Source organism: Myotis nattereri (genome assembly GCF_964212035.1).
Source record: "Myotis nattereri genome assembly, chromosome: 2".
NCBI classification, from domain to species: domain Eukaryota; kingdom Metazoa; phylum Chordata; class Mammalia; order Chiroptera; family Vespertilionidae; genus Myotis; species Myotis nattereri.
The window spans coordinates 122278372-122303769 of record NC_138076.1 but is presented as its reverse complement, the minus strand read 5'-3'; the positions used below and the strand labels follow the sequence as shown (position 1 = coordinate 122303769).

The following is a 25398-nucleotide window of genomic DNA, read 5'->3' as shown; positions in this document are numbered from 1 at the left end:
AGATCTATAATAAAAGAGTAATATGCTAATTAGACTGGACATCCTTCAGGATATCATTCTGGACATCCTTCCGGACAAAGCCAGGGCCAGAAGGAAGCCAGCTCACATCCGGGGTGCCTACAGGCGGCCAGAGGGAAGCCAGCCCGGCCTGTAGAAAAACACTGTCAACGATAAAAAAGAATGAAATCTTAACATCTGCAACAACATGGATGTGCCTAGAGCAGTGATGGCAAGCTTATGACACGCGTGTTAGAGGTGACACGCCAACTCATTTTTTCAGTTGATTTTTGTTTGCTAAATGGCATTTAAATATATAAAATAAATATCAAAAATATAAATCTTTGTTTTACTATGGTTGCAAAAGTCAAAAAATTTCTATATGTGACACGGCACTAGAGTTAAGTTAGGGTTTTTCAAAATGCTGACAGGCCAAGCTCAAAAGGTTCTCCATCACTGGTCTAGAGGGTGTTGTGCTGAGTGAAATAAGTCAGTCACAGAAAGACAAATGCCATATGATTTCACTTATTTGTGGAATCTAAGAAACAAAATAAACAATCAGAATTGTAACAGACTCATAGATACAGAGAACATTTTGATGATTGCTAGATAGGAGGCAGGTGAATGATGGGTGAAGAAGATGAAGGCATTAAGAAGTACAAATTGGCAGTTACAGAATAGACATGGGATGTAAAGTACAGTATAGGGAATATAGTCAGTAATACTGTGACAACTCTGTAGGGTGTCAGATGGCTATTATCGAGGTGACCACTTTGTAAGTTATTTAATGTCTGGTGACTGGGTTGTGAATTGTAAATAAAAAATAAAACATGATTTTATTTATTTATTTCAAAAAGATTTAAAATAATAAATAGGAAGGGAGAGGGAAAAAGAGAAACATCAATGGGAGCAAAGCATTGATCCTTCGATGGGCTGCTTCCTGCAAGCCCCCATCAGGGAACAAGACCGAAACCTGGGTATGTGCCTGACCAGGAATCAAACCTGCAACCTTTCAGTGCCTGGGACAATGCCACATTGGCCAGGGTGAAAAATAAAACATGATTTTTAAAACCTGGATTAATAAATTGGACTTCATCAAAGTGAATACTTTATTTTTAAATTTTATTTTAATTTTTTCCATTTTTATTGAATGTATGGGGATGACATTGGTTAACAAAATTATACAGGTTTCAGGTGCACAATTCTACAACACATCACCTGTACACTGTATTGTGTGTTCACCATCCCAAGTCAAGTCTCCATCCATCACCACTTATCATCTCTAAACCCTCCTCAACCTCCCTGTCCCCCATCCCTCAGCAATCCCCACACTGCTGTCCCTGTCCATGAGTTTTTTTTCTCGTTTTAAAATATTTTGCTCAATTCCTCCACCCCCTTCACTCTCTCCACCCTCCAAAAGTGAGTAAATTCTGTTCTTTGAAAGTTGTTAAGAGAATGAAAAGACAAGTCTCAGACTGGAATAAAACATTTGCAAATCATATATATATGTATCCAGAAAATATATAGAACTCTCAAAATGCAATTTAAAAAATTAAAAAGCTGCCTAGGCCAGTGTGGCTCAATTGGTTGGAGCGCTGACCTGTACACCAAAAGGTTGTGGGTTTGATTTCCATTCAGGGTACATATCCAGGTTTTGGTTTGATCCTAGGTTCGGTCAGAGCACATGTGGAAGACACCTGATTGATATTTCTCTCTCACATTGATCTCTCTCTCGCTCTCTCTCTCTCTCTCTCTCTCTCTCTCTCCTCTCTCCCTTTGCCCCTCCCACCCACCATCCTCACTAAAATAAATTTAAAAGTATTTTAAAAATTGGCACAAAAATTGAATGGATATGGGGATAGCAAATTAGCACAGAAAAAGTTGCTAAACATCATTTAGGAAATTAAAAATTACAATGAGATGCCACTATACATCTGATAGAATGTAAATTGGCACAACCATTTAGGAAAACAGTTTGGCAGTTTTTTAAAAAGTAAGTGAGAGATTTATGACGACAGAGAGCAGATCAGTGGTTGTCTGGGGAAAGAACGGTGTTGGGAGGGCAGGGCAAGAGGGGTTAGAAAGTGACCAGAGGAAACTTTTGGGGATGATGAGTATGCTTATTATCTTAATTGTGGAGATGGTTTCAAGGGTGTTAACATTTATTAAATAGTATATTTTCAATATGTGCAGTGTATTATATATCAACTATAGGCCGAGTGCAGGAGATTCATGCCCTCGGTGGCGGAGAGGTGTGGTCCGTCAGCCTGGCGTTCACCCTATTGCAGTCCAGGAGCCCTTGGGGGATGTCCTGTGCCATGGAGGCAAGAGAGGCTCCTGCAAATACAGCTGCAACTGCATGAGCCCTGCCTCTGGCTGAGCAGCACTTCCCCTGTGGATGCGCACTGACTTCCAGGGAGCAGCTCCTGCATTGAGCGGCTGCCCCTGGTGGTCAGTGCACATCATAGTGACCAGATGCTCTTCCATTCAATCAATTTGCATATTCCCCTTTTATTATATAGGATTAGACATCAATAAAGCCTTTTTTAAAAAAAAATAAAATGGCCCTAGCTGGTTTGGCTCAGTGGATAGAGCATCGGCCTGCGGACTGAAGGGTCCCGGGTTCGATTCCGCTCAAGGGCATGTACCTTGGTTGCGGGCATGTCCCCGGTAGGGGGTGTGCAGGAGGCAGCTGATAGATGTTTCTTTCTCATCAATGTTTCTGGCTCTCTATCCCTCTCCCTTCCTCTCTGTAAGAAATCAATAAAATATTAAAAAAATAAAATGGACTGCTTACACATGTGAAAAGTAAGGCTATTTGTAGCCTCTCATACAAGTGAGAAGAATAACCCATAAAACAGTACAGTTCACTAGGTAAAGGGTAGATATTTAGGCTTTAAAACGTGGTTTTCTGAATTTTGAAAGTCGGAAAATAGAAGCAGTTCTTTCTTTGACCATGATTTCTTTATCCTATTTCTTTGAAATCAGCCAACACCTGCCATGTTGAGTTGCTCTAAAAGTTACCGTGAAATAATGAGGTTATTTGAAAGTAAGTGTAGCTTCTTGGGTGAGGTGAAAGAACAGGTCATGGCTGTATTTGTCTGTGGAAAAACTAGCCCCTGGGCCTCCTTGCAAAGGTCCCAGAGGGCATGTGAACTGTGATACTGGGCCACCTCTAAGAGGAGATCTGAGGACAGAGGCTTTCCGTTGAGGCCGTGGCAAGGGCTGGCTGAGTGGCTGACTCTGTCCTTACACACACAGTGTATCTACCAACTCGTGGAGGCTCTGGCGCTCAGCGGCTGTGGAGGTGTAAACTTGGAATCCCAGCTGGAAAACATTACAGGCATGATGTTCCAGCAGGTGAGTGCTGGAGGCTGCAGGTATCCTGGGCTTGGTCTTCCCCTCTTGTTTGGAGGTGATGGTTCCCCCAGGGCAGGTCACTACCTCCACACGGCCCTGGGCTTTTTTCACGGTGACTGTAACTGCACACACCTCAGGCTTCCCTGCCGGGATTCTAGTCACAGAGTGGATATTCTCTATGAGGTAAATTGGATACAGTTCTGTATGTTTCTGGGGGTGGAGGCCATTGTTGCTCCCTCTAAACTGGTTAAGGGCAGAGAGTCCAAACCGACCCATTATGCCTGTGGGAAATGGCAGGCCTTCTGTGTTGTAGCCTAGAGGAGGAAGAGGACAATTGAACATTTTGGTAAAAGGTGTTACCGTCCATATATTTGCTGGCCACTGTCTTCTTTTCTTTGGGGCTGTGTAGGTGTATTCCTGGGTCCTATTTTCACGTTCTTATGGGCAAGTGCCGCACTTTTTCTGGCTGCATACCTCAGTTTCTCCATCCATGCCCAGAGCCCCAGATTTTTCAGTGCTCCCAGGTCTGATGCCCTTGGTCTCCCCACAGCTCTGTGAGCGAGTGAACCCAGCAGACCCTCACTCTGTGGAGAACCGCAGCCTCGCCCTGAGGGCTATCTTCACCCTGGGTAAGTCCACACATTTTCCTAACCCCAGGTATGGGCCCGGGGACCTTGTACTCCATGGGAGGCTAGGTTCCCAAGACAGCCTTCTTTCCTTCAGACAAGATGCAAAGTAATCCATGTAAAGTTTTCCTGAAATTGAATGAATCTCCAAGGGCACAGACATTCTCCCTTTCCTATCCCTTTTGTTACCACTCCCTTCCCCTGTGGTTGGCTTCCCGTTCTCCTTTGGTGATCCTGAGCTCAGAAAGGTGATACTGTGTAGAGAGCACTGATGGTCGTGAAAGAGGTTCTGACCTAATTGGTGTGCACATGGTGGGGCAGGGGAGGGACAGGCCTAGGTTAGGAAAAGCATCTGCCCCCAAGCGTGGCACATGGTAAATGCTGGACAAACACTGGCTCTCTTTCTTCCTGCTTCTTTTCTCCAGCCTAATAGACCCTAATTTATCCAGCCCATGGCATCAGTGGTTTGCTGTGAGCATGATTTACTTCTACATACCACCTCCCACTTAAACATACCCCTGACTCCCTTTATTCATGCCCTCTAATAGCCAAGTTATACCAGGATCAGATGGTATCCTTATTACTAACCGCCATGGAATCCAGTGATCCAGCCAAGATGGAATCAGCCCTTCAAGTGTTCACAGATGTGTTTCAGGAATGTGAGTAGGAAACAAGCCTGGTCCTAGGGATCTTCTTGCGCAGGAAATCTTCTTGCTCTGACAGACAGTCCTATTTAGTAGTTAAAAGCACAGCTTTAAACTCAACATAAACTCAATGGGTTCAAATCCTGATTTTGACTCTTAATAGCTGTGCAAACTGGGGCAGATTACTTTTAGTCTGAAGCTCTATTTCCTCATTTGAAAAATGGAGTTGCCTTGGCTGGGTGGCTCAGTTTGGTGGAGTGTCATTCAATACACCACAAGATTGTGGGTTCAATTCCTGGTCAGGGCACATACCTATGTTGCTGTGTCGCTCGTGTGTTTCCAGATCAGGGGTATGGGAGGTGATTGATCAATATTTCTCTCTCAAATTGATCTCTCTCTCTCTCCCATCTTTCAATAAAATAAAAAACAACATATCCTTTGGGTGAGGATTATAAAAAATAAAAATGTAAGTAACATCAATTCCTACCTTTAGCCATTTTTAGTGAGAATTAAAGGACAAAACATATCTTGGATTGTAGGTTTTAACTTCAGTCAAGTGTCCATCAAAACATTGCTGTGTGACTAACAGTACGAAGCACAGAAAGTACACACTTAAATAAGATATGGTCCTTGTTCTGAGGAGCTCAGTCAAGGAGGGAAGATGAGACTGTTCACACAGCAAAAGGATACAGGATAATAGGTGATAAGTTACTTAAATGTGAGCATGGCGATGTGCAAAAGGAATGCAGAGAAGGTGTCAGTCAGGAGATAGGATAGACTCTGTGAAGGAGATGTGCTGAGAGCAGAAAGGAGACTGAGTCAGCAAAAGGAATTCACACAGAAGAGCAGTGCTGGCAGTTCTAAAGGTTGAGATAGGCAAAGGGTGAGCAGAACAGCTCCGTCAATGAGGTAGACTTGTGTGGTCAGCTGTGGGAGCCTGGCAAGCGCTGAGGCGCAAGCGCTAGCTTGCTGAAATACTGTTTTAGGTCACTTTCTAGTCTGGTTTGAAGCAGAGGGGTGGTGGAGATAGCCTCTCGGGTTTGATCTGGCCTTGAAGAGCAGGACTGTATCTAAAATTTCTCCTACCTGTCTGTCTTCTCATGCCTCCCAAAGCAACAAAGGGGGAGGTAGGAGACTGACCCCTCTGCATGTCTGTCTTTCCTCTAGTGCCTCAGACCAAGAAGCTGCAGCGCATGGTACTGAATACTACCATTTTGGTGATTCAGGAGGACCTCAAACCAGTGAGCAGAATGGCAGAATGTTGGGGCTGGGAGGGCAATTGCTGTTTTGAGAACTTGAGGTGTGGTAAGATGGAGAGGGGAAGGTTTGGGTGAATGAAGAGAGAGGTAAGGCCCCCTTGCCAATCTAGTTCTGGCCTCAGACTTCTGCCCATGGGTTACATTTGGGCTTGTGAAAACCTGAGAAAGGTTTGAGAAGTGGAAAGGTGGTTTCTTCTTATTTTCTGAGCCTTTTCTGTGGGCAATACTGTGGTGAGCCCAGTAGGGACATGGAGCTCTGAAAGATACTAATTTTGCTCCCAGAAAATTCACAGTTTGCTTATGGAGAGAAGTCCTGAAACATCACATCTTGCATATGCTATGAGAAGATATATATATATATTTTCAATATATGCTTCTCTTTTCTTTATATATATATAAATTCTTTCTTTAAAAATTTTATTCAATTACAGTTGGTATACAATATTATATTAGTTTCACGTGTACATCCTAGGGATTAGACATTTATTTATATAACTTATGAAGTGATCACCCCAATAAATCTAGTGTACACCCAGCATAGTTATTACAAAATTATTGACTATGTTCCCTATGCTGTACTTTACATCCCATGACTATTGTATAATTGCCAGTTTGTACTTCTTAATTCCTTCACCTTTTCATCTATCCACCCACTCCCCTCCCATTTGCCAACTATCAAAATGTTTTCTGTGTCTATGAGTTTGGCTCAGTTCTTCTTGTTCATTTATTTTGTTTTTTAGATTCCACAACTAAGTGAAATCATATTGCATTTGTCTTTCTCTGTTTGACTTATTTCACTCAGTTCAACACCCTTTAGCTCTATCCATGCTGCCAATGGCCAGATTTCATTCTTTTTCAGGGTTGAGTCATTCTTTTTCAGGGTTGAGTCATATTCCATTGTATATATGTACCACTTCTTCTTTACCCATTCCTCTATTGATGGACACTTAGGTTGCTTCCAGATCTTGTCTAATAATAGACAAATATGGTAATTAACCATACCTTCGCTATGCCTCCCATTGACTAATCAGCGAGATATGCAAATTAACCCAACCAAGATGGCGGCCGGCAGGCATGCAGCTGAAGCGAGCAGGCTTTCTTGCTCCAGTGATGGAGGAAACAAAGGTTCTCCGCCTGCCGCGGCCTGGCTCTGCGCTCCAAAAGGAACAATGTTTCAATTATAGAATCTAAACAAATCCCAGATACCTGCTTTCAGCAGGTTGTGGCCTCAGAACTGGAGTGAGTAGGAGCCAGCTCTCAGCTCCTATGACGGCAAAAAAGTTTCAATTATAGAAGGTAAATAAATCCCAGAATAAAAAAAAATAAAGAAAAAAAGGAGAGGCTGGGAGCTTCAGTCACTGGCCAGCCTGAAAACAGCCATCAGCCCCTCATTCAGACTGGCCAGGCACCCCAGTAGGGATCCCTGAAGGGGGCGTGACCAGCTGAATACAGCTATCAGCCCCTCACCCAGGCTGGCCAGGCACCCAAGCGGGACCCCCACCCTGATCCGGGACACCCTTCAGGGCAAACCAGCCAGCCCCCACCTGTGCACCAGGCCTCTATCCTGTATAATATAAGGGTAATAGGCAAACTGACCCTAACAGCAGAAAGACTGGGAATGACTGGTCACTATGACACACACTGACCACCAGGGGACAGATGCTCAATGCAGATGCCCTTTGGTGGTCAGTGCGCTCCCACATGGGGGAGCTCTGCTCAGCCACAAACCAGGCTGATGGCTACCAGTACAGCAGTGGTGGTGGGAGCCTCTCCTGCCTCCTCAGCAGCACTAAGGATGTCTGACTGCAGCTTAGGTCTGCTCCATGCTGGCAAGTGGGCATCCACAAAGGGCTGCCGGGCTGCCAGAGGGATGTCTTATTGCCAGCTTAGGCCCAATCCCCTGGGGAGCAGGCCTAAGCCAGCAGGTGGTCATCCCCCGAGGGGCCCCAGACTGTGAGAGGGCACAGGCCAGGCTGAGGGACCCTTCCCCCCCTCAAGTGCCCAAATTTTTGTGCACCAGGCCTCTTGTTATAAATAATGCTGCAAGCAACTTATGGATGTATATGACATTTCAATTTAGCGTTTTGGGTATCTACAGATAAATATCCAAAAGTGAAATTGCTGGGTCCTCCTTTGGCTCTCTGTATAGTCTTTGTTCTAAAGTCTATTTAGTCTGATATAAGTATTGGTACTCCAGCTATTTTAGTTTTGTTACCATTTTCAAGAAATACCTTTTTCCACCCCTTTATTTTCAGTCTGTGTATGTGTCTTTTGACCTGAAGTGGCTCTCTTGCAAATAGCATATGTAAGCGTCTTGTTTTCTTATCCATTCAACCATCCTATGTCTTTTGGTTGGAGCACTTAATTCATTTGCATTTAAAGTAATAGTTGATAGAAATGTACTTATTTCCATTTAGTGATTCATATTTTTGATATTCCTTTCTTCTTCTCCTTAAAGAAGTCCCTTTAACATTTCTTGTAATATTGGTTTGGTGTTGATGAACTCCTTTAGCTTTTTCTTGTCTTGGAAGCCTTATCTCTCCTTGGATTCTAAAGGACAGCCTTGCTGGTTAGAGTGATTTTGGTTGTAGGTCTTTGCTTTTCATCACTTTGAATATATCTTGCCAGTCCCTTCTGGCCAGCAAAGTTCCCATTGAGAAATCAGCTGACAGTCTTATGGGAGCTCCCTTGTAGGTAACAGTTTTTCTCTTGCTGCTTTTAAGATTCTCTGTCTTTAACCTTCTGCATTTAATTATGATGTGTTTTAGTGTGGGCCTCTTTGGGTTCATTGTGTTGGGACTCTTTGCACTTCCCTTGATGTTGTACCAGATGCCCCTAAACTATCCTCATTTTTTTTCTGTTCTAATTAGGTGTTTTCTGCTACCTTATCTTTCAAATTGATGACTCAATATTTTGTGAGAAACCATATTTTTGAAAAAGCTCTTCAAACAGGGCTGGAGACAGCAGAGACTGCTTCAGTTCTGGATCAAAGAGGATAGGGGAACAGGAGAGGAGGGGAGCAGTGGTTTGGGGTACCAAATGCACGACAATGGCATCATCCCTAAAAACCTTCCTCAGAAGGTTAAAGGAAAGCTTGGAATCTTGAGGGTTAGGCCCTCAGGACTTGTGGGATTTGTTCCTGGCTTTCCCTAGGAAGGCCAGAACATGGGACTGCCCTGGACTCGGATTCTCCCCCAATCCACACTCCTGCTAATTTTCATATCTCTGGGGAAATAAGGTGAGGGCACGGTAAGTACTTAGAGTTCTCCAGGGAGGTGGTGGGAGCTGAAATGGTTAGAACTTCCGGGCAAAGTACAGAAATGGTCATGGTTAATGGCTTGTGGTCTGTCATTATTGCGAGCCCACTGTAGAGTCTCACTGGGTTTAGTGTCAGGAGATCTGATCCCCTCACCTGCCTTGGTCCTCTGTGTCCTCACCTGGATTATGAAGGGTCACACTGGCAGTCCCTGACATTCCTTTCTGTCTTGTCATGTGATGGTCTGTGACTCCACAGGTGCCGAAGGTTCTCCTGCACTTCATTGAGATGCTGGGCCAGCATAACTACTTGGCCTTGCCCCAGGGGAACACTCTAATCAGCTTTGTCATCAAGCTTGTGGAGTCTGAGTCATCAGTGAGCAAGGGGCTGGGCAGGGAGGGGACCGAGGATGGGAGCACACCTCAGGGGATGGAACAAGAGGAAGGCAGGGTTGGGAGCAGGAGGGAAACAAGAGGGTATGCCTGGCACATGTGAAGGGTCTTTGGCCTGTAAAACCCTAAGCAGTGAGCCAGGGAAGGCCCTGAACCCAGAGACTTAGGTAGCATTGGTTTTAGATTTAAATCTTTCCCTTTCTCATTCTAGAATGAAGAGGACATCCGAATAATGTGTTCCAGAATCCTACAGATGGTATAAACAGCTAGGGCCTCTAGGAAACAGACCTCTCCGTTTCCTCTTCCCTTGGCACCCCAGATCACTACCCTCACCCCGGCCCCACCCCCGACTGCATCCCACCTTCCCCTTCCATCAAATGCCTTGTGGTGTCTCTGTCACCTCAACCCACCTGCATTTCATTCCATACAAGTGCCTGGGGTTCCACTGAGAAGTGCTCAGTGCAGCAAAAGAGGGTCACGGGGTGTGGATCTGGAAGCCAGAGTCTGAGTCCTGATCAGCCAGTTTTCTAGCTGTAAAATCTTGAATAACTTGTTCTCCCAGCCGCAGTGTCTTCTTTTATAAAAAAGGGGGTGATTATATTTCCTGACTGTTCTCAGCAACCTCCAGGGATTCTGGGAGACTCATATAAACTGATTTGCATCAGCGCTGAGGAAAGGGCTGTGTTGTGGGAGGAAAAGGACTTAAGATTTACTCTCCCTCCCAGTGAGCTCTGCCTCCTGACCTTCAGCATGTCTCTGACTCTGGAAGGTTCCTCAATGAAGGTGATTACAAGTCACACATTCCAAATTTCAAGAAGTCCTCATCTATCAAGTCAACTTATGCCTGCTATAATTTTAATCAGGACCTTGGTTATACTTTTCCAACCTGAAGTGAGGGGTTGAGGGTGGGGGTGGTGGGGAGAGAGAGAAAGAAGAGGAAGAGGAGGGAGAGAATGAATATGAATGGGTTAAGGGGGCTCTGTATACAGGCCTCAAATACTCAGTCTGGAAAGGGAGACAAGGTCTTGGGGTTGGAGACTGATGACGGGCTGACTTGGGGCTTGGCATTGAAATTCTTGCCACCTCTCCTGCCAGGTATCTTTGCCCAAACTGCTCACATTGGTGTGTGAGCCCAACAACACCTTGGCCTTCGTGCCTCTGTGTAAGGCAGCCACACAAATGGCTCTGAAGGCCCGTTCCCTGGGCCAGGTTCCTTACCTCAGCAGCTTTCACCAGGATCGTAAGTACAAGGGTGTGGCCGCCTGTGGAGAGGTGCTCACTGTGAAATTAAGTCTGTTTGTGGGCATGGAGTGTTGGAGTTGGGGGCTGGCTGAGACACTGCAGGGGTGATGGGTGTGGGGAAGAGGATGTAGAGGATGCTGGATGAGGGGATTAGGTCCCATGCTTGGGCCATGATGGGAAGAGTAAGGCAACTACTTAAGGCCATTCGGCCTCATGAATGAAAGGGGGATGCCTCTCATAGTCACAGTTCCTTCTTTCCTTCACTCCTCATTATAGAACACTTGATTCAAGATGTACAAACATTGTTAATTACAAAGTAATGAATACACATACTCCTGACCCTTAGTTCTTCCTTTGCCCTAACTCTGAGCCTCACTCTGTGCTCACCCTATCCCTGACCTCTAACCCCAGTGGGACTTAGGGTTAGAGTTAGGATGTCTGTTCAGCATATCATTGATGTGTGTGTGTTTTTTAAAGGCTGAAGTTGCAATGGTTTGTGTTTTAGTCTGAATCAAAATGTCACAGCCCCCGTGGCATTGACACTGATGTTCCCTCTCCTCTTTGCTCTTTCTCCTCCTCTGAAGTACTGATGGGAGCTGCCAGTGGAGGCTGGGGGTTGAGCATCCTGAAGTGTGCACTGACTCTGCCCTCTTCTTTTATCCTCTCTCTAACTTAGCTACCGAGTACGTTTCCCCTCAGAGACTCCTGACCCATCTTGTGGTAAGTGATGCCAGAATGAGTGCCACAGTCATATATTCTTCCACCCACTCATCAACCCACCCATCTATCCACTCATTTCACAAAGAGCTGGTTACTACTTTGTCTCAGGCATTATGCTGGGTATGGAATAATGAGATAGGGGCCAAAGAGCGTGGAGGAGGGACCTGGGAGTATAGTGGTGAGGCCTTGAGATGAGGATGTGGGCAATGGGAAAGGCCTGCCTTTCTCCTATGTGGCCTTATTGTGAGCTGCTCTCTGTTGACTGTGGACAAGCCCACATACCTTTCTGGATCTCTGTGTTGAGTTTCTCTGTTAGCCCAGAAATTATGTGCTAGACATTATGCACACTTGGAATGACAAAGGTAGACCTACCCTTGAGGTGTTCACAGACTTAGTGGGGAAGACAAGTGTGGGAATAGCTATCTATAGTCTAGGGCAGGGGTGGGCAAACTTTTTGACTCCAGGGCCACAATGGGTTCTCAAACTGGACCGGAGGGCTGGAACAAAAGCATGGATGGAGTGTTTGTGTGAACTAATATAAATTCAAAGTAAACATCATTACATAAAAGGGTACGGTCCTTTTTCTTTTTAGTTTTATTCATTTCAAACGGGCCAGATCCAGCCCGTGGGCCGTAGTTTGCCCACGGCTGGTCTAGTGTGACAGATGTACTAATAGATGAATACATAAGGTGCAATGGGACTTAGAAGAGCACCAGGCTGACATGGTCTCCAGGAGGCAGGAAGGCATCACAGAAGAGGTGATGTTTCCAGAGCATCTGGGAGGATGTAGGAGTTCAACAGGTGGCAAAGAATGGGCAGGGCCTAAGCTCCAGCTCTACCATTCTATGGATTTGCTTTCATTTTCTTAGTTCTCTTCTTTTAAATATTTTCTCTGCCTCCTGCTTTCTTCTCAGATGTGTTCCCGGAAGGCCAACAGGGAAAAGGAGTTTGGTACAAGCTCTCTGAGGCTACTATCTGCCCTGCATCCTATCACTTCTCTGCATCCTGTTATAAACCACAATGTTGGCCAGCTGTGGAGGAAGGTGATCCCACAGATGTTGGAGATACTAGATGGTAAGGGCTTGGTTAGCAGGGAGAGGAATGAAGCTGGGACAGTGGCCAGACTCAAAAAGAGATGGCGTCCCGAGGTGCAGGATGGACCTTCCTTGGGGTGAGGAGAACTGGAACCAGTCTCTTTGTCCCTTTGAGGTGCTATTGGATGGGTCTGCTTTTGGGGGCAATGTTGTGAACTGTGCAGAAACACAGTCCAAAGTTCTGTGGCTCCAGGGTTCCCAGAATGACTCCTGCACTTTCTTATGGGCAGATGATCAACAAAGAGTGTGGGCTTTGGAAACAGACAGACCAGTTTTGTATCCTTGCTCTGACACTGGTCAGCTGTGTGTTTTTGACCTTTGGAAAGTCATTCATCTTCTGGAGCCTCTGTAAAGGGGGAGAGCAGTTTCCTTGTAGGCTGAGAGCCGCATAGTACTTAAATTATTTCTTCTCCCTGGCTGGGACCTTCCGGTTGAGTGTGTCCCCATGCTTTCTCCTTTCCTAGATCATACTGAGAAGAGCCTGAATCCGGAGGAGTGGGAGGACAGGCTGTTCTGGGTAAGTACTCCCCAAGACCTCCCTCCCTCCACACTTGCCTTCTTTCCCATCTACAGGAACCTGATGGAGGATAGCCCCAAGCCCCCCAGAGACTGAGGCCATGATGAAGGGCCTAACTGCTCAAGCAAACCTCTTTCTGTGGTTCCCTTGCCTCCTGGCCTCTGCCTCAGAGTATCTGACTGTGTGCTAAGTCTTGAGCCCCCTTCCATACCCTTATGACCATATATCAAGGGGGAGTAAGGGAAAGGGCCCTAGCTGTATGTCCTTGGGCAAGGTATTTAGCCTTTGCATGTCTCAGGTTCTTCATAGGTTAAATGGAAGTTCTTCCTGCCTTCTAGAATTAAAAAGGATGATATCAGAGAGGACCTTGGAAATTGGAAAGGGCTTTACACATGTAATTGGCATTACCATCATTGTCACTGTAATATCATTCTTCAGTCCTAACTCCCACCATGTGTTTCCCCTTTTTTCCTTATTTACAGGCCATAACCCCTGTCTCTTGCTTCTTCTTCTTCTTCTTCTTCTTTTTTTTTTAAAAAAATATATTTTATTGATTTTTTACAGAGAGGAAGGGATAGAGATAGAGAGTTAGAAACATCGATGAGAGAGAAACATCTATCAGCTGCCTCCTGCACACCCGCACTGGGGATGTGCCTGCAACCAACGTACATGCCCTTGACCGGAATTGAACCTGGGACCCTTCAGTCCGCAGGCTGACGCTCCATTCACTGAGCCAACGGGCTATGGCTCTTGCTCCTTCCTGACCCCACTTTTCTGGGGCAGAACAGCCTACCACTGACCTTTGTGGTCCTCTTCTCCCTTCTTCTTCCTCAGTTTTTGAGTCACTCTTTAGTGGCTATTGATGATGACCGCTGGCAGGAGCAACTCATCAGAGCCATCTTGGAGAGGATGTGTTATTTCGGCGATGATGGTGATGAGAAGGTTTGTCTGGGTGTGTGGTGGTTGCAATCGGGGGGCGGAGGGGTGCGTTGAAGGTGGAGGATGGTGCTGAAGAAACCTGGTGCTCACACAGGTGGCTGAGGAAATGTGAATGAGTACAGGCCTTGGGGAAAGAACAAACCAGTGTTCCTGCATCCTGGGAATCAAGGGGTGGAGAGGACCACAAACTGGTCGTCACACTGGCATGACAAAAATATCAAAGTGTCTTACTTTTGCTTAGCCTTTTAGGCTTTATCAAGAAGTTTGCCATCGATTGTCTTCATTGAAATCTCCTAATATTCTTAATAGAATGGAGCTTGTACTTGGTGCAGTGGAAAGATTGTTGATTTTAGAGTCCTATTTAAGCAGTCAATTCAAGTAATATTTGAGGGCATCCCATACACTGTGCTTCATGTTGGGGATACAGAGTTGAGGAAGAAATATGGGCTCCTTTCCTCACAGAGTGCAAGGTTGGTGGTGGTGATGGCCTGGGGTCCTGCCCTGGCTTTTCCATGTGCTCCCAATTCAGTCTTGATAAAGTGTCAACAATAAAGATTTTTAACATATTAGCCTAAATAACCTATAGCTGTCGTCATCCCTACCTTGAAGTTGAAGAAACACAATCCAGGAGGATTTAAAATCTTAAGAAAATTATTGGTAAAACTGGCACCTGAATCCAAGTTTTTTTCTTTTTTCCTTCCTTCCTTCCTCTCTCACCTGAGGATATTTTCCCATTGATTTTTTAGGGAGAGTGGAAGAGAGACAGAAAGATAGAAATATCTAGGTGAGAGAAACACGTCAATTGGTTGCCTCCTGCATATGCCCTGAGTAGGGACCAGGCCATGGAGGAGCCTGCAACCGAGATATGTACCCTTAAAAGGAATCGAACCCAGATCCCTTCGGTCCGCAGGCCAACACTCTGTCCACTGAGCCAAACTGGCTAGGGCCTGAGTCCAGGTTTCTTGATTTCGGTTCCCGTTTTCCTGTCACTGAGAAATACTTTATTTGAGCTCTGCAGGTTTCCAGGAAAGAGGCCTTATTTCCAAGACGGTTTGCTCTCTCTTATTATTAACAGTACTTATGAAGCACCCAATGTATGCACATCTTTGTGGTTGGTAGATTAGGGGTACAAAATGAAGCAAGCGAGAATTCTGATCTTTTTAATTCAGTTATTTAAAAGGTGCACTAGCCCTAGCCGGTTTGGCTCAGTGAATAGAGTGTGGGCCTGTAGACCGAAGGGTTCTGGGTTCGATTCCAGTCAAGGCCACATACCTTGGTGGCAGACTCCACCCTTTCTTGGGCCCTGGTCAGGGCGTGTGCAGGAGGCAACAATTGAGGTGTCTTTCTCACATCAGTATTTCTCTCTTTCTCTCCTTCTCTCTTCCGCTCTCTCTAAAAAAAATCAATGGAAAAATATCCTTGGGTGAGGATTAAAAAAGAAGTGCACTAAATGCCTAGAGCAGAGCAGACACTGAGCTGGGCCCAAGGTAGTCATGTGAAACCAGCCTCTGCCTTCAGGAAAGCATCATCTGCTTGAGTGAATAGACAAGAGAGTGGGCAATTATTCTAAGCCTTGTAGATTTCAGGTTGGAAATATGCACTGTGTGCTTGGGAGCAGGGAGGAGGCCTGAGGGGCCTGGGCAGAGCAGCTTTGTCAGAGGCGATGCACTGTTTAGGTTTGCTCAAGACTGTTTTGATGTTAGTGCTGAAAGTTCAGTGTCCGGGGAAGCCCTCAGTGCTGGGCAAAATGGGAAGATGAGTCTCCTGCAGAGGAGGGGATAAGTCTGGGAAGATGAGTAGTCTTTGCCAGTGAAGCAGAAAAGTAGGTGCCTTAGGTCAGGTTTAATTGATGCAGAGCCTAAGGTGAGGATTCTTATCAAGTGACTTGGCGAGGAAATGCTCTCAGGAGAACTTGTGATAGAGTGAAGGACACAGGATAGGGGAGAGGAGAAGCCAAGCCAGGATGTGGCCTGATCCCATGGGGGCCCTGGATGGAAACTGCCCAGTCTATCCTGCCTGGAGACAAGTGAGGGGGCTTTTGTACCCTCTGCCCCCCAGGTTGTTTGTCATTGGCTCCAGGTTTCCAAGGTTGGTCCTGTGCAGGGAGGGGAGAGAGAACAATGCAGCGCCTGAGCATCTGGGGTAAGGAGGCCCCAGTCACCTCAGGACAGTTCTCCCCCAAGGCTGCAGGGAGTAGCTGTTCAGAAAAGTTCCTGCAGCCAGTTGAAGGGAAGGAACCCTGAGGTCTGGGCAAGGCACCATGAGCATCTGCTAGAGGGGAAAGGATACCCATAAGAGGGGGAGCTAAGGCATTCACTGAACAGCAGGAATGTCCTGTTTGCCTACTGCCTCAGGCACTGATAGCAATGGGCAGAGTAATGAACTGGGTAGACACTGCTCTTGAGCTCCAGTCTCACCTGAGATGTGGGGTTGGTGCAAGTTGGGAAGTAACGGAATAAATCCACAGACAAGATGAGTGATTATGATGAATTCCTGAAAGAAGGAAACAGGGTGCTGAGCTGGAGAGGGACTTCGGAGGTCAGAGAGGCTCACTGAGGTGATATCTGAAAGATGAGAATGAGACATTTTTAAAAATATATATTTTATTGTTTTTTTACAGAGAGGAAGCGAGAGGGATAGAGCGTTAGAAACATCGATGAGAGAGAAACATCAATCAGGTGCCTCCTGCACACTCCCTGCTGGGGATGTGCCTGCAACCAAGGTACATGCCCTTGACCGGAATTGAACCTGGGACCCTTGAGTCCGCAGGCTAACGCTCTATCCACTGAGCCAAACCGGTTTGGGGAAGAGAATGAGACATTTTAAAGAGCCTGGGGAAGAGGGTTCTACACAGAGAAAATGGGGAGTGCAGAGACCCTGAAGAAGGGAGTGGTGAGTCCACACAGTCTGGTATTACAAGGTGGGCAGGATGGTGTGCAGTAAGCAAGGATAAAGGCCACTGACATTAGGAGGAGGGAGAAATAATTACATAAAATTACTTCTTCAATTATACAATTTTGGTTCTAAAATTATGCAAGTTTAAGGAACTTTTTTTATTTCCTAGGTGTAAGTGGGAGGTATGGGGGTCAGAGCAAGTTCCCAAAGGATGATCCCTAAGAGGCTGAGACATTGGAAAGGCAGCTTTCTTTTCGCTGTAACTTGAACCCCTGCTCTATAGGATCACTGCCTTATCCAGATGCCTCTAGAGAGCAAGGGCCAGGGTGGAGGATGGGGCTGTGGGCAAAGGTGGTGGCTAGTATAGGAAATGCTGCCCTCCCCTCATTTCAAGCTCTGGGTGACCCTGCTCTCCTTCCTTTCCTAGGCTTTTCTCTATAAATTCTTTGGCTTTGCCCTGTGGACCTCAAGAAGTGAGAAACTGGTGAAGATGATGCTCTCCGCCATCCTTCAAACTTCCCATGAAAACGTGCAGGAGAGGGAGGTGAGGCAGAGTGCATTGGCAAAGCATTTTCAGGTTGAGTCAGGATGGCAAGGTGGCTAAAAGCTTGGGCCTGGCAAACCAGAGCACCTGGGTGAGAGTTCCAGCTCTGCCACCTACTAGCTATGTGCCCTTGAGCAAGTTACCGAACCTCTCTGTGCCTCAGTTTCCTCCTCTTTAAGACAAGGCTATGGTACCTTCCTGATAGGATATTTCTTTAAAAGATTTATTGAATTTTAAATAATTTTATATTTAGAGGAAAGTTGCAAAAAATTCCAAAGAATTCTTATTCTTCTCCCAGATTCCCAAAATATAAATGCTTTTCCATGTTTGTTTTATCATTCTCTTTCTCATACATTACATAATTTATTTACTAGCATTATTACTGTATTTTTTGAATCTGAAATGAAAGCTGCAGTCATGAAGCTCATTTACCCCTAAATACTTTACTGTCTACTAGCTAAAAATAAAGATATTCTCTTACATAAGCACAGTGCAATGATCAAAATCATGAAATTAACATTGCTACACCACTGATATCTAAATTATAGACCCAGTTTGAAAACCATCAATTGTCCCAACAATGTGTTTTAAAGCAAAAGAAAAATATTATATTTTTATTTTTTTTATTCCAGTGTCTAATTCAGAATCAAGCCGTGCATTCAGTTGTCATTTCTCTTTATTCTTCTTTAATCTGGAACAAGTTCCTCATTTTTATCTTTCATGGCCTGGACATTTTAAAAATGCACAGACCACTTATTTTGTACAATGTCTCTCGGTTTTGGTTTCTGTCATATTTCATCGTGATTAGATTCAGAGTGTGCATTGTTGGTGGAATACCACAGAAGTAATGTGTGTTGAAGGATGGTTTTGAGGATTAAAATGTAAAACCACTAAGAGCAATGCTGGTACATAAGCACTCTCTACTTGCTGATTACTGGTAGTGCTGGTGTTCATGCCCTAGGACCTCCCTCTCCAGGGCCCTTCTCCTGCCAGATTCTCAGAGCATCCATCAGCTCCACGATCAGCAACAGGTATTTACTAAGCCTGAGTTGCAAACAGTATCAATGAGGAGAAAGACATATATAGGAATGAAACGGCTAACTATACTCAATGGCCTTCTAAAGGCTACATGAGCAGTCATTGTGGCATTGAGGCTGGCTGGGACTTGGGTTGGTTGGGGCGAGTTTAGGAGAAGGAGGGAGGCAGGTATTCCTGGTTGACATAACATTCTGAGTCAAGATTCAGGATCAAGACTTTGGGGAGCACATCTAGAGAACAGTCAATGGTCTAGTGGGACTGGAGTGCAGAGTTCTTTGACAAGGAAGTAAAAGTGACCTCTTGCTAGCACTTGGGAACAGATTGAATACAGGAGATAAAGATAAGAGGGGAAAGGGCCTCTGGGATGATTCTTGGGTTTCTGGTCCAGTGGGAGGAGAATGGTATCCTTCCCTAAGGCCAGAAACCCAGGACAAAGGGGGAGGCAGTAGATGTACTTAGTTTTTGACTGGGAGGGGTTGGAGTGTCAGGTGGACATGTACAGAAGCATGTAGACCAGGATCTCAAACCTGGGCTTGGTGTCTAGATTTGGGAAACATATTTTCCCTGACTGTTAAATGGGGACAACAATATTTACCTCAATGTATTAGTGAGGATTAATCAAGTAACATGTATAAGGCTGGTAAACATTAAGCACTGATGTTCTGATGATGTCAGTTATGATGATGATGTCATATGATGATGATGACCAGAAGGAGTGGTAGCCATGGCTAAGGGAGGACATAAGAAGAGGGACAGAATAGAAACCCCTTCTGATGCTCCACTAGTCCCTCTTTTCTAAAGAGGTAAAATTTTCCCTTTATCTACCTGATATCCAATGGTCTACAAGTCCCACTAAAATTTCCTCCCTCTCCAGGATCTGTGTCCTGGAGCCTGTCACTGTCCCGAGGCTCCCTCCATCTGTCTGCTCTTGCTGCAAAGTCGAATGGTGGCCCTTCCAGCACAAATGAGCCAATTTGCTAACAGCTGGCACCTGAATGTCTGCTTGAGCATTTTCTTAGCTCTGTGCCCAGTCATCCTTGTTGAGTAAGCTCTAGGGAGGGACTCAGCTGACACTGAAGTCAAAAGGGCCTGCTATGAGGCTGAGGGGTTAAGTTAAAGACTTTTCCTGGCAGGAACCACAGAATCCCCAAGTCTTCATGATTTGACTCTCTCTAGGTTGTGATTCCCCAACCCACTGGGACTGACAACATGTCCACTGAGTTGTTTTGCCATGATCTCCCTCTTCCTGTTCTCCTAAACTAGAAATATTAGCATTATCTGTAACTTTTCCCTGTCTTCCATCTCCTCTCTGACTAGCTATCCAATCCTGTCAGCAAGGTGCCTGGGATTTGTTCTTCCTTCTGTTCCCTCCTCAGAGAAACCATTCTCTGAATTCCTAGTGCCTATAAAAGTATTCTCAAATGTACAGGGTTAGGTTTGACAAGAGCAAGATTTTGTAAATCTGTGACTATGATTTTTCTTAATAATTTACTTTTTCAGTTACTTCTCGCAAAGATATTTGGTTCTCCACCTGGATTTTCAATAGTTCAAACGTGGAGAACCAAATCTCCTTTCCATTTCTTTCCTCTCCTTCCCCTTCCCCTTCCTCTATGTATATCCTGCTTGTGGGGGAACATAGCATGTGTCTGGCTCACCCCGAACTGTGGCATGGGGTTGAGGCTCTCTTTGTTACAGGGCATTGCTGTGGCGTTCAGCATCGTGTCCAAGAAACATCTGAAGACAGTCCTGGAGCAACTGAAAGGGTATAGTGCTGTCCTCACTGACAAGGAGTCATCGTCCATCCTCACACTGGCAAAGGTGATGTCATTCCCAGGGTGCTCTACCAGCCTCCCATACAAATCCTTCCAAGGCATCCCCATCACTCCAGCCTCCCATTTCTCTGAGGCCTTGTGACTCATCTATAAATGCTTCTCTTTCCCTGGAAACAACTGTGGGAACGTTTCATCCTTGATCCTTTTCTCTTGCTCTGCATTTCAGGCCCTGGTATCACCAGCTACATGCCCACCCTGTCCCCCAAGCTGCTCGCCATCCCACAGTCCCATCTTCTTTCCCAAATCGTCTGAGCAACCTTTTCCTCTCTGAACCTCTGTTTCCCCCTCCCCCCTACAGGAACATCAGCGAAAGGAATGGGTGCTTGTCTGTAACACCATCTACTTAAGCTATAGCAAGATTATTTTAGAGAGCAAGGGAGATATTTTCATGCATTTCGATGCCGTGCTGGCTTTGATCCTGCAACACTACCACAACTGCATTTTGGAAAAGGTACTTCCTGCTTACTCTACTTCTCCAGCTTTCCATTTCTGCCATGTCCTCTCTTACCGCCCAAGAAAAGATGCTTGGCCTTAAATGGGAGTCAGGGGCTAGTACAGTGACTTCTCCCACATTTTAATCCTTTCACTTAATCCTGCTACTTGGAGACTCTAATTGGCCCAAGGAGGAGACCACAGTAACTTTAGGTCTGTTTCACAGTGTGTCCTTCCTACTGACAGAGCTTCGTAACCTGCCATTGAGCTCTTCACTGCCCTCTCTGATGAAGGGATGAGTAAAACCTAAATTCCCTAGTGTTTGTAGGAAGAAGCATTCAGGAGAGGCAGCGGAGTGGCCATACTGCTCTCTTGCCTTTGCTATGTGTCCAAAGCATGGGTCCCGGGTTGGAGAAGAATCCCTTTCCATTCCCAAGTCAGATATCTTTTGGTAAAACTTGTTCAAGTGAAAGACAATACCTTGAGAGACCAGGAAGCTTGATGTGTCCTAGTTACAGAGTAACATGAGGGTGGCTTCAGAAGGGGGTTGGTGAGAGGACTGGCTCTCTCCACCACAGGGATGCACTGGTCTACCCTCAGAGGGAAGGTGCAGAGCATCAGCCTAAGGAAGGCTAAAGAAGGCTTAGGTCCTCACCCCCCAGACTGTGTAGGTAGTGTGCCCTGGCACAGATCCATTGCCACCTTGGAGAACCCTGAGCATACTGGTTCATTCAGGATAAGGCCCTGAAGCTGGATTACCTGAATGCCCTCATCATACTGACAAAAGCCCTGGGCAGGCAGCAGCACGTGGCCTTTCAATTCAAGTTCCCCCACAAGCTGGCAATTGTTTCCATCATGCTGGTAAGTATCTTGCAGGAGGATGGAGGCCGGAATGCAGAGAGGAGGGAGGATGGGTCCACAGGGAAACCATTGGTGGCACTCCTAGGCTGGAGCTGAAGGTAAAAGCCCAGATTTTCTAGTTTCCTTTTCCCGCCTTAGTGTTCCCTTTGCCATCCTCAAGGCTGGGGTGAGTACTGTAGGGAAGGTGTGGTGGGGAGTAGGAGAGAGGTGCTGTCCTCAGAGCCTTTGCAAGTCACTAGACATTCTAAATTCCACCTTGTTATGAACACAGCCTGGAGTGGGAGGAGGCAGAGGCAAACAGGAAAAATATGTTCACCATCCTTTTGGGGTGTGTGTGTGTGTGTGTGTGTGTGTGTGTGTGTGTGTGTGTGTTAGGACCTAATCAAGGAGGAGCCATTGAACTCCATTTCCAGCTCTATTAGACAGAAGGCAATGAACATCATCAATAACTTCAGGTAACAACACACCATCCACTCTGTCTTCCTTGACCCAGTTCTATTGCAGGTCTTTATTCCCTAGTTGATCCCCCCTCTTAGTTTCTGCTTCTGCTTCTAGCATAAGGGAATAGTAGAAATTTACTGGCCAATATCTGCCACTTCTTTTGGCCAAGATTTTTTGAATGGGATTTTCAAAGGACCTGGTAGAGATGGCCTCTCCTGTCTCTATAGACACTTGCTGTTAATTCTGCCGCAGGCATCCTTTTGCTTTCAGCCCTGTCCCTGATAGGCACCTCCATCTCCATCAGTGATGTCCCGTTCTCTCAAAAGCTCTGGGGAACTAACAAGTAATAATATATCATCCCAAATTAGCAGCACCCTTTCCTGTAATAGTCATGCCTCCTCTCTTTCCCATAGTTCTTTTCTTTCCATCTTCCTGGCTCTTTTCACCCTTTCTTACTGTTACTCCCTTTCTTCTTTTAATACCCTTTCTTCTGATATCTTCGTCTTTCTTGCTCCCACTTATTCCTCTGTCACCATCTTCTCTGTCTATAACCTTTTTAGTTGTTATTCCTGAGCACACTGGTTACACTTCTTCTCCCTGGATCATAGGATGCTCAGGCCCCTCTTAGAGATAGAAGAAAGAGTAGAGCTCCTGGGAACATGCTTCAAGAGTGTGTTCTGCCTGCCATCCAGAGAAGTGTTACGAAAGGAGGCATCTAGTCCCAAGAAGGGCCAGGCCAATGTGGTAAGTAACTCTTTGATGTTTGTCTCTCTGGTCTCATTTTTTATTTTTTTAAGAGGTTAGGAACTATAGGTTTGGCAGTTTTATGTAATAGTCTTCTGCCTTCTTTAATAAAAACACAAAATCATTGGAAGGAAGCCCTCCTGTGAAGAAGAGGTTGTAGGTCATGTAGTCTGAACACTACTCCTGAGATCTAACTTCCTCCTTCTACCCGCTGATTACCACTGCCACCACTTTAACACTCTGGCCCAAAGGCAGACACTTGATCCTTCCCTTTATAACTGCTGTGTGATTGAAACGAGACTAGAAGGTTCAAATATGATTTTACTAACGGTTGACAGGTAAGTAAAGCCAGGGAATCCCAGGAGCAAGCAATCAGAGTCTATTTCTTATAGTGCCTGCAGTGTTTCCTTAAGGAAGGAAAGAGAGATTCAGTTTTTAATTTATATTCATATATTTAATTCCTAGGAATTCTTTCATGTGTTCTGATTACACCTTTATCTTGCCTGGTCGTCCTTGTTTTATTGATGCCATAGTCTCTTGAAATGTTTTTGAAGCTATTAAAAAGAATTTAAAAATACAGGTTTCTATTATTTACCAAATTAGCTTGATTTTCTTTACGGTCATTTGGTTTGTTCATCTTGGGCCTCCTTTTATCTGATTTCTGGTAATCCTTACTTTTTAGTTCACAGTTATGTCATGAAGGAAAGACTGGTACATATAGAAAAGGCGGAGGTGGGTTTTCTCTGGCCTCCCTCAGTGTGAATCTGCTTTGGATGAGGAAGTTATTTTGACAGGATTTCCCTGTGTTTGGAGCAAGCTGGGAGTTCCAGCTGCCCAGTACAAATAGCTTTACACCTAGGTAGGTTTCTTCCGAGTATTTTATTCCAGGGAGAGCTGCCTTTCTTTTTCTCCCCCCTGATTTTCAGTTTTTGTGGCTGGGATCTATCACAATGTTGCTCTGGTTCTCCCAGCAGGCCCTACGTTTAGAAGCCCTCCTTGGCAGATCACCTACTCTCTTTATAAGGCTTTGGGCGAGGCCACTTGGTTCATTCAAGGATAAGAGGGAGAAACCCACTGTCCTAGATTTTGTGAATCAGTTACTCTGCAGACAGCCAGGCCAGTCCTCCTCCCACCTGGAGCCAGTCAGCCTGTCAGTCCTGGCTGCTTACTGAAGCTGTATCCCTGGGACCAGAGTCCCAGCTGAGCTCAAGTTAGGGAGTGGGGATGGAGGAGGGGGGTAGCTACGTTGCAGGGGAACTCCCAGTCCACCAGGACAAACTACACACCAGGCAGACATTTGTGCTCTGGTGAAACAACAGAAGGATTAATTGAAGTGAATGATGGGCCAGTAGTGCTTGAATGTAGGGAAGTTTTTGGAGCAGGCTTTGTCAAGGAAGGCTGGGACAGCCAGAATGCTGAGCAGTTTAGAAGGAGGGTTGGGGTGATAGGTTGGTAATTTTTTGAGTTTCTTTTTCCCCTCAGGATCTGTTTGAGGGAACCATGCAATCCCTCCTAAGACTAATGGAGACACTTATTGTTGAGATGCCCACCCGGATCCAGAACTGCTTGCAGGTTCGTGGGAACAAACCCCTGAACGTCGGTTTATTCATTTCCTAGAACTGCCATAAATAAATACCACACGAAGTGATGTCAAACAACAGAAATACATTCTCTCAAGTTGTAAAGGACAGAAGTCCCAAATCAAAGTATTGGCTGGTTTGGTTCCTACTGGAGGCTCTGAAGGAGAATCTGTTCAGTGCATCTCTCCTAGCTTCTGGGAACTCCTGGCAACCCATGGTATCTCTTGGCTTATAGACATATCATTCCAATCTGAGCCTCCATTTATTTTCACAGGGCATTCGTGTGTGTGTGTGTGTGTGTGTGTGTGTGTGTGAGTTTGTGTGTGTGTTTCTCTTCTTTTTTAAAAAAAATATGTTTTTATTGATTTCAGAGATGGAGAGAGAGAGAGAAACATCAATGATGAGAGAGAATCAGTGATCGCATGCCTCTTGCAAACCCCCACTGGGGATTGAGCTCACAACCCGGACATGTGTCCTTGACTGGAATCCAACCCAGGACCCTTCGGTCTGCAGGCCACCCTCTATCCACTGAGCCAAACCAGCTAGGGCTCTTAATAAGGACAGCAGTCATTGAGTTAGGACCCACAAATCCAGTATGAACTCACCTTAATTTGAATCATCTGCAATGACCCTATTTTCAAACAAGGTCACATTCTGAGTTTCTGACTGGACATGAATTTTGGGGGGACACTATCAACCTGGTACAGTTGGGAACAGACCAGGGGAACTGTCTAGGGACTGCTTATTTTCCCAGTCAGAAAAACTAAGAAGTAGAACTGCTGATGAAGATTGGGTGCAAAGCTTTTAGGGAAATGATAATAAGGGCTAAGATCAAATAACTAATATTGGTCTTGCCTTTAGAGGAGAAAGCTTCCTCCTTCTTCCCCTTCAGCCATAGCTGTGGCCAGCTTCTCTCTCAGCTGCCCACTGCTCCCACATAGCAGTTAACAGTTCAAAACACAGGCTCTGGACTGCCATACACTAT

The 25398-nt window shown here is 45.5% G+C and overlaps 1 protein-coding gene across 1 annotated transcript in view; it reads left to right on the top strand.

Moving 5' to 3' along the window:
- The window catches only part of LOC308513837 (maestro heat-like repeat-containing protein family member 1), a gene marked incomplete at both ends in the record, with an annotated part of 56866 nt that overhangs the window by 21991 nt on the left and 9477 nt on the right, over positions 1-25398 (top strand). Inside the window, 17 exons of the mRNA XM_081083938.1 lie at positions 3259-3357; positions 3908-3986; positions 4532-4642; positions 5795-5868; positions 9401-9517; positions 9746-9790; positions 10630-10806; positions 12411-12570; positions 13055-13107; positions 13942-14049; positions 17369-17485; positions 20219-20341; positions 20654-20806; positions 21523-21648; positions 22024-22103; positions 22698-22833; positions 24316-24405. Coding sequence (XP_080940064.1) covers positions 3259-3357; positions 3908-3986; positions 4532-4642; positions 5795-5868; positions 9401-9517; positions 9746-9790; positions 10630-10806; positions 12411-12570; positions 13055-13107; positions 13942-14049; positions 17369-17485; positions 20219-20341; positions 20654-20806; positions 21523-21648; positions 22024-22103; positions 22698-22833; positions 24316-24405 — 1848 coding nt within the window. The remainder of the gene's footprint in view (positions 1-3258; positions 3358-3907; positions 3987-4531; positions 4643-5794; positions 5869-9400; positions 9518-9745; positions 9791-10629; positions 10807-12410; positions 12571-13054; positions 13108-13941; positions 14050-17368; positions 17486-20218; positions 20342-20653; positions 20807-21522; positions 21649-22023; positions 22104-22697; positions 22834-24315; positions 24406-25398) is intronic.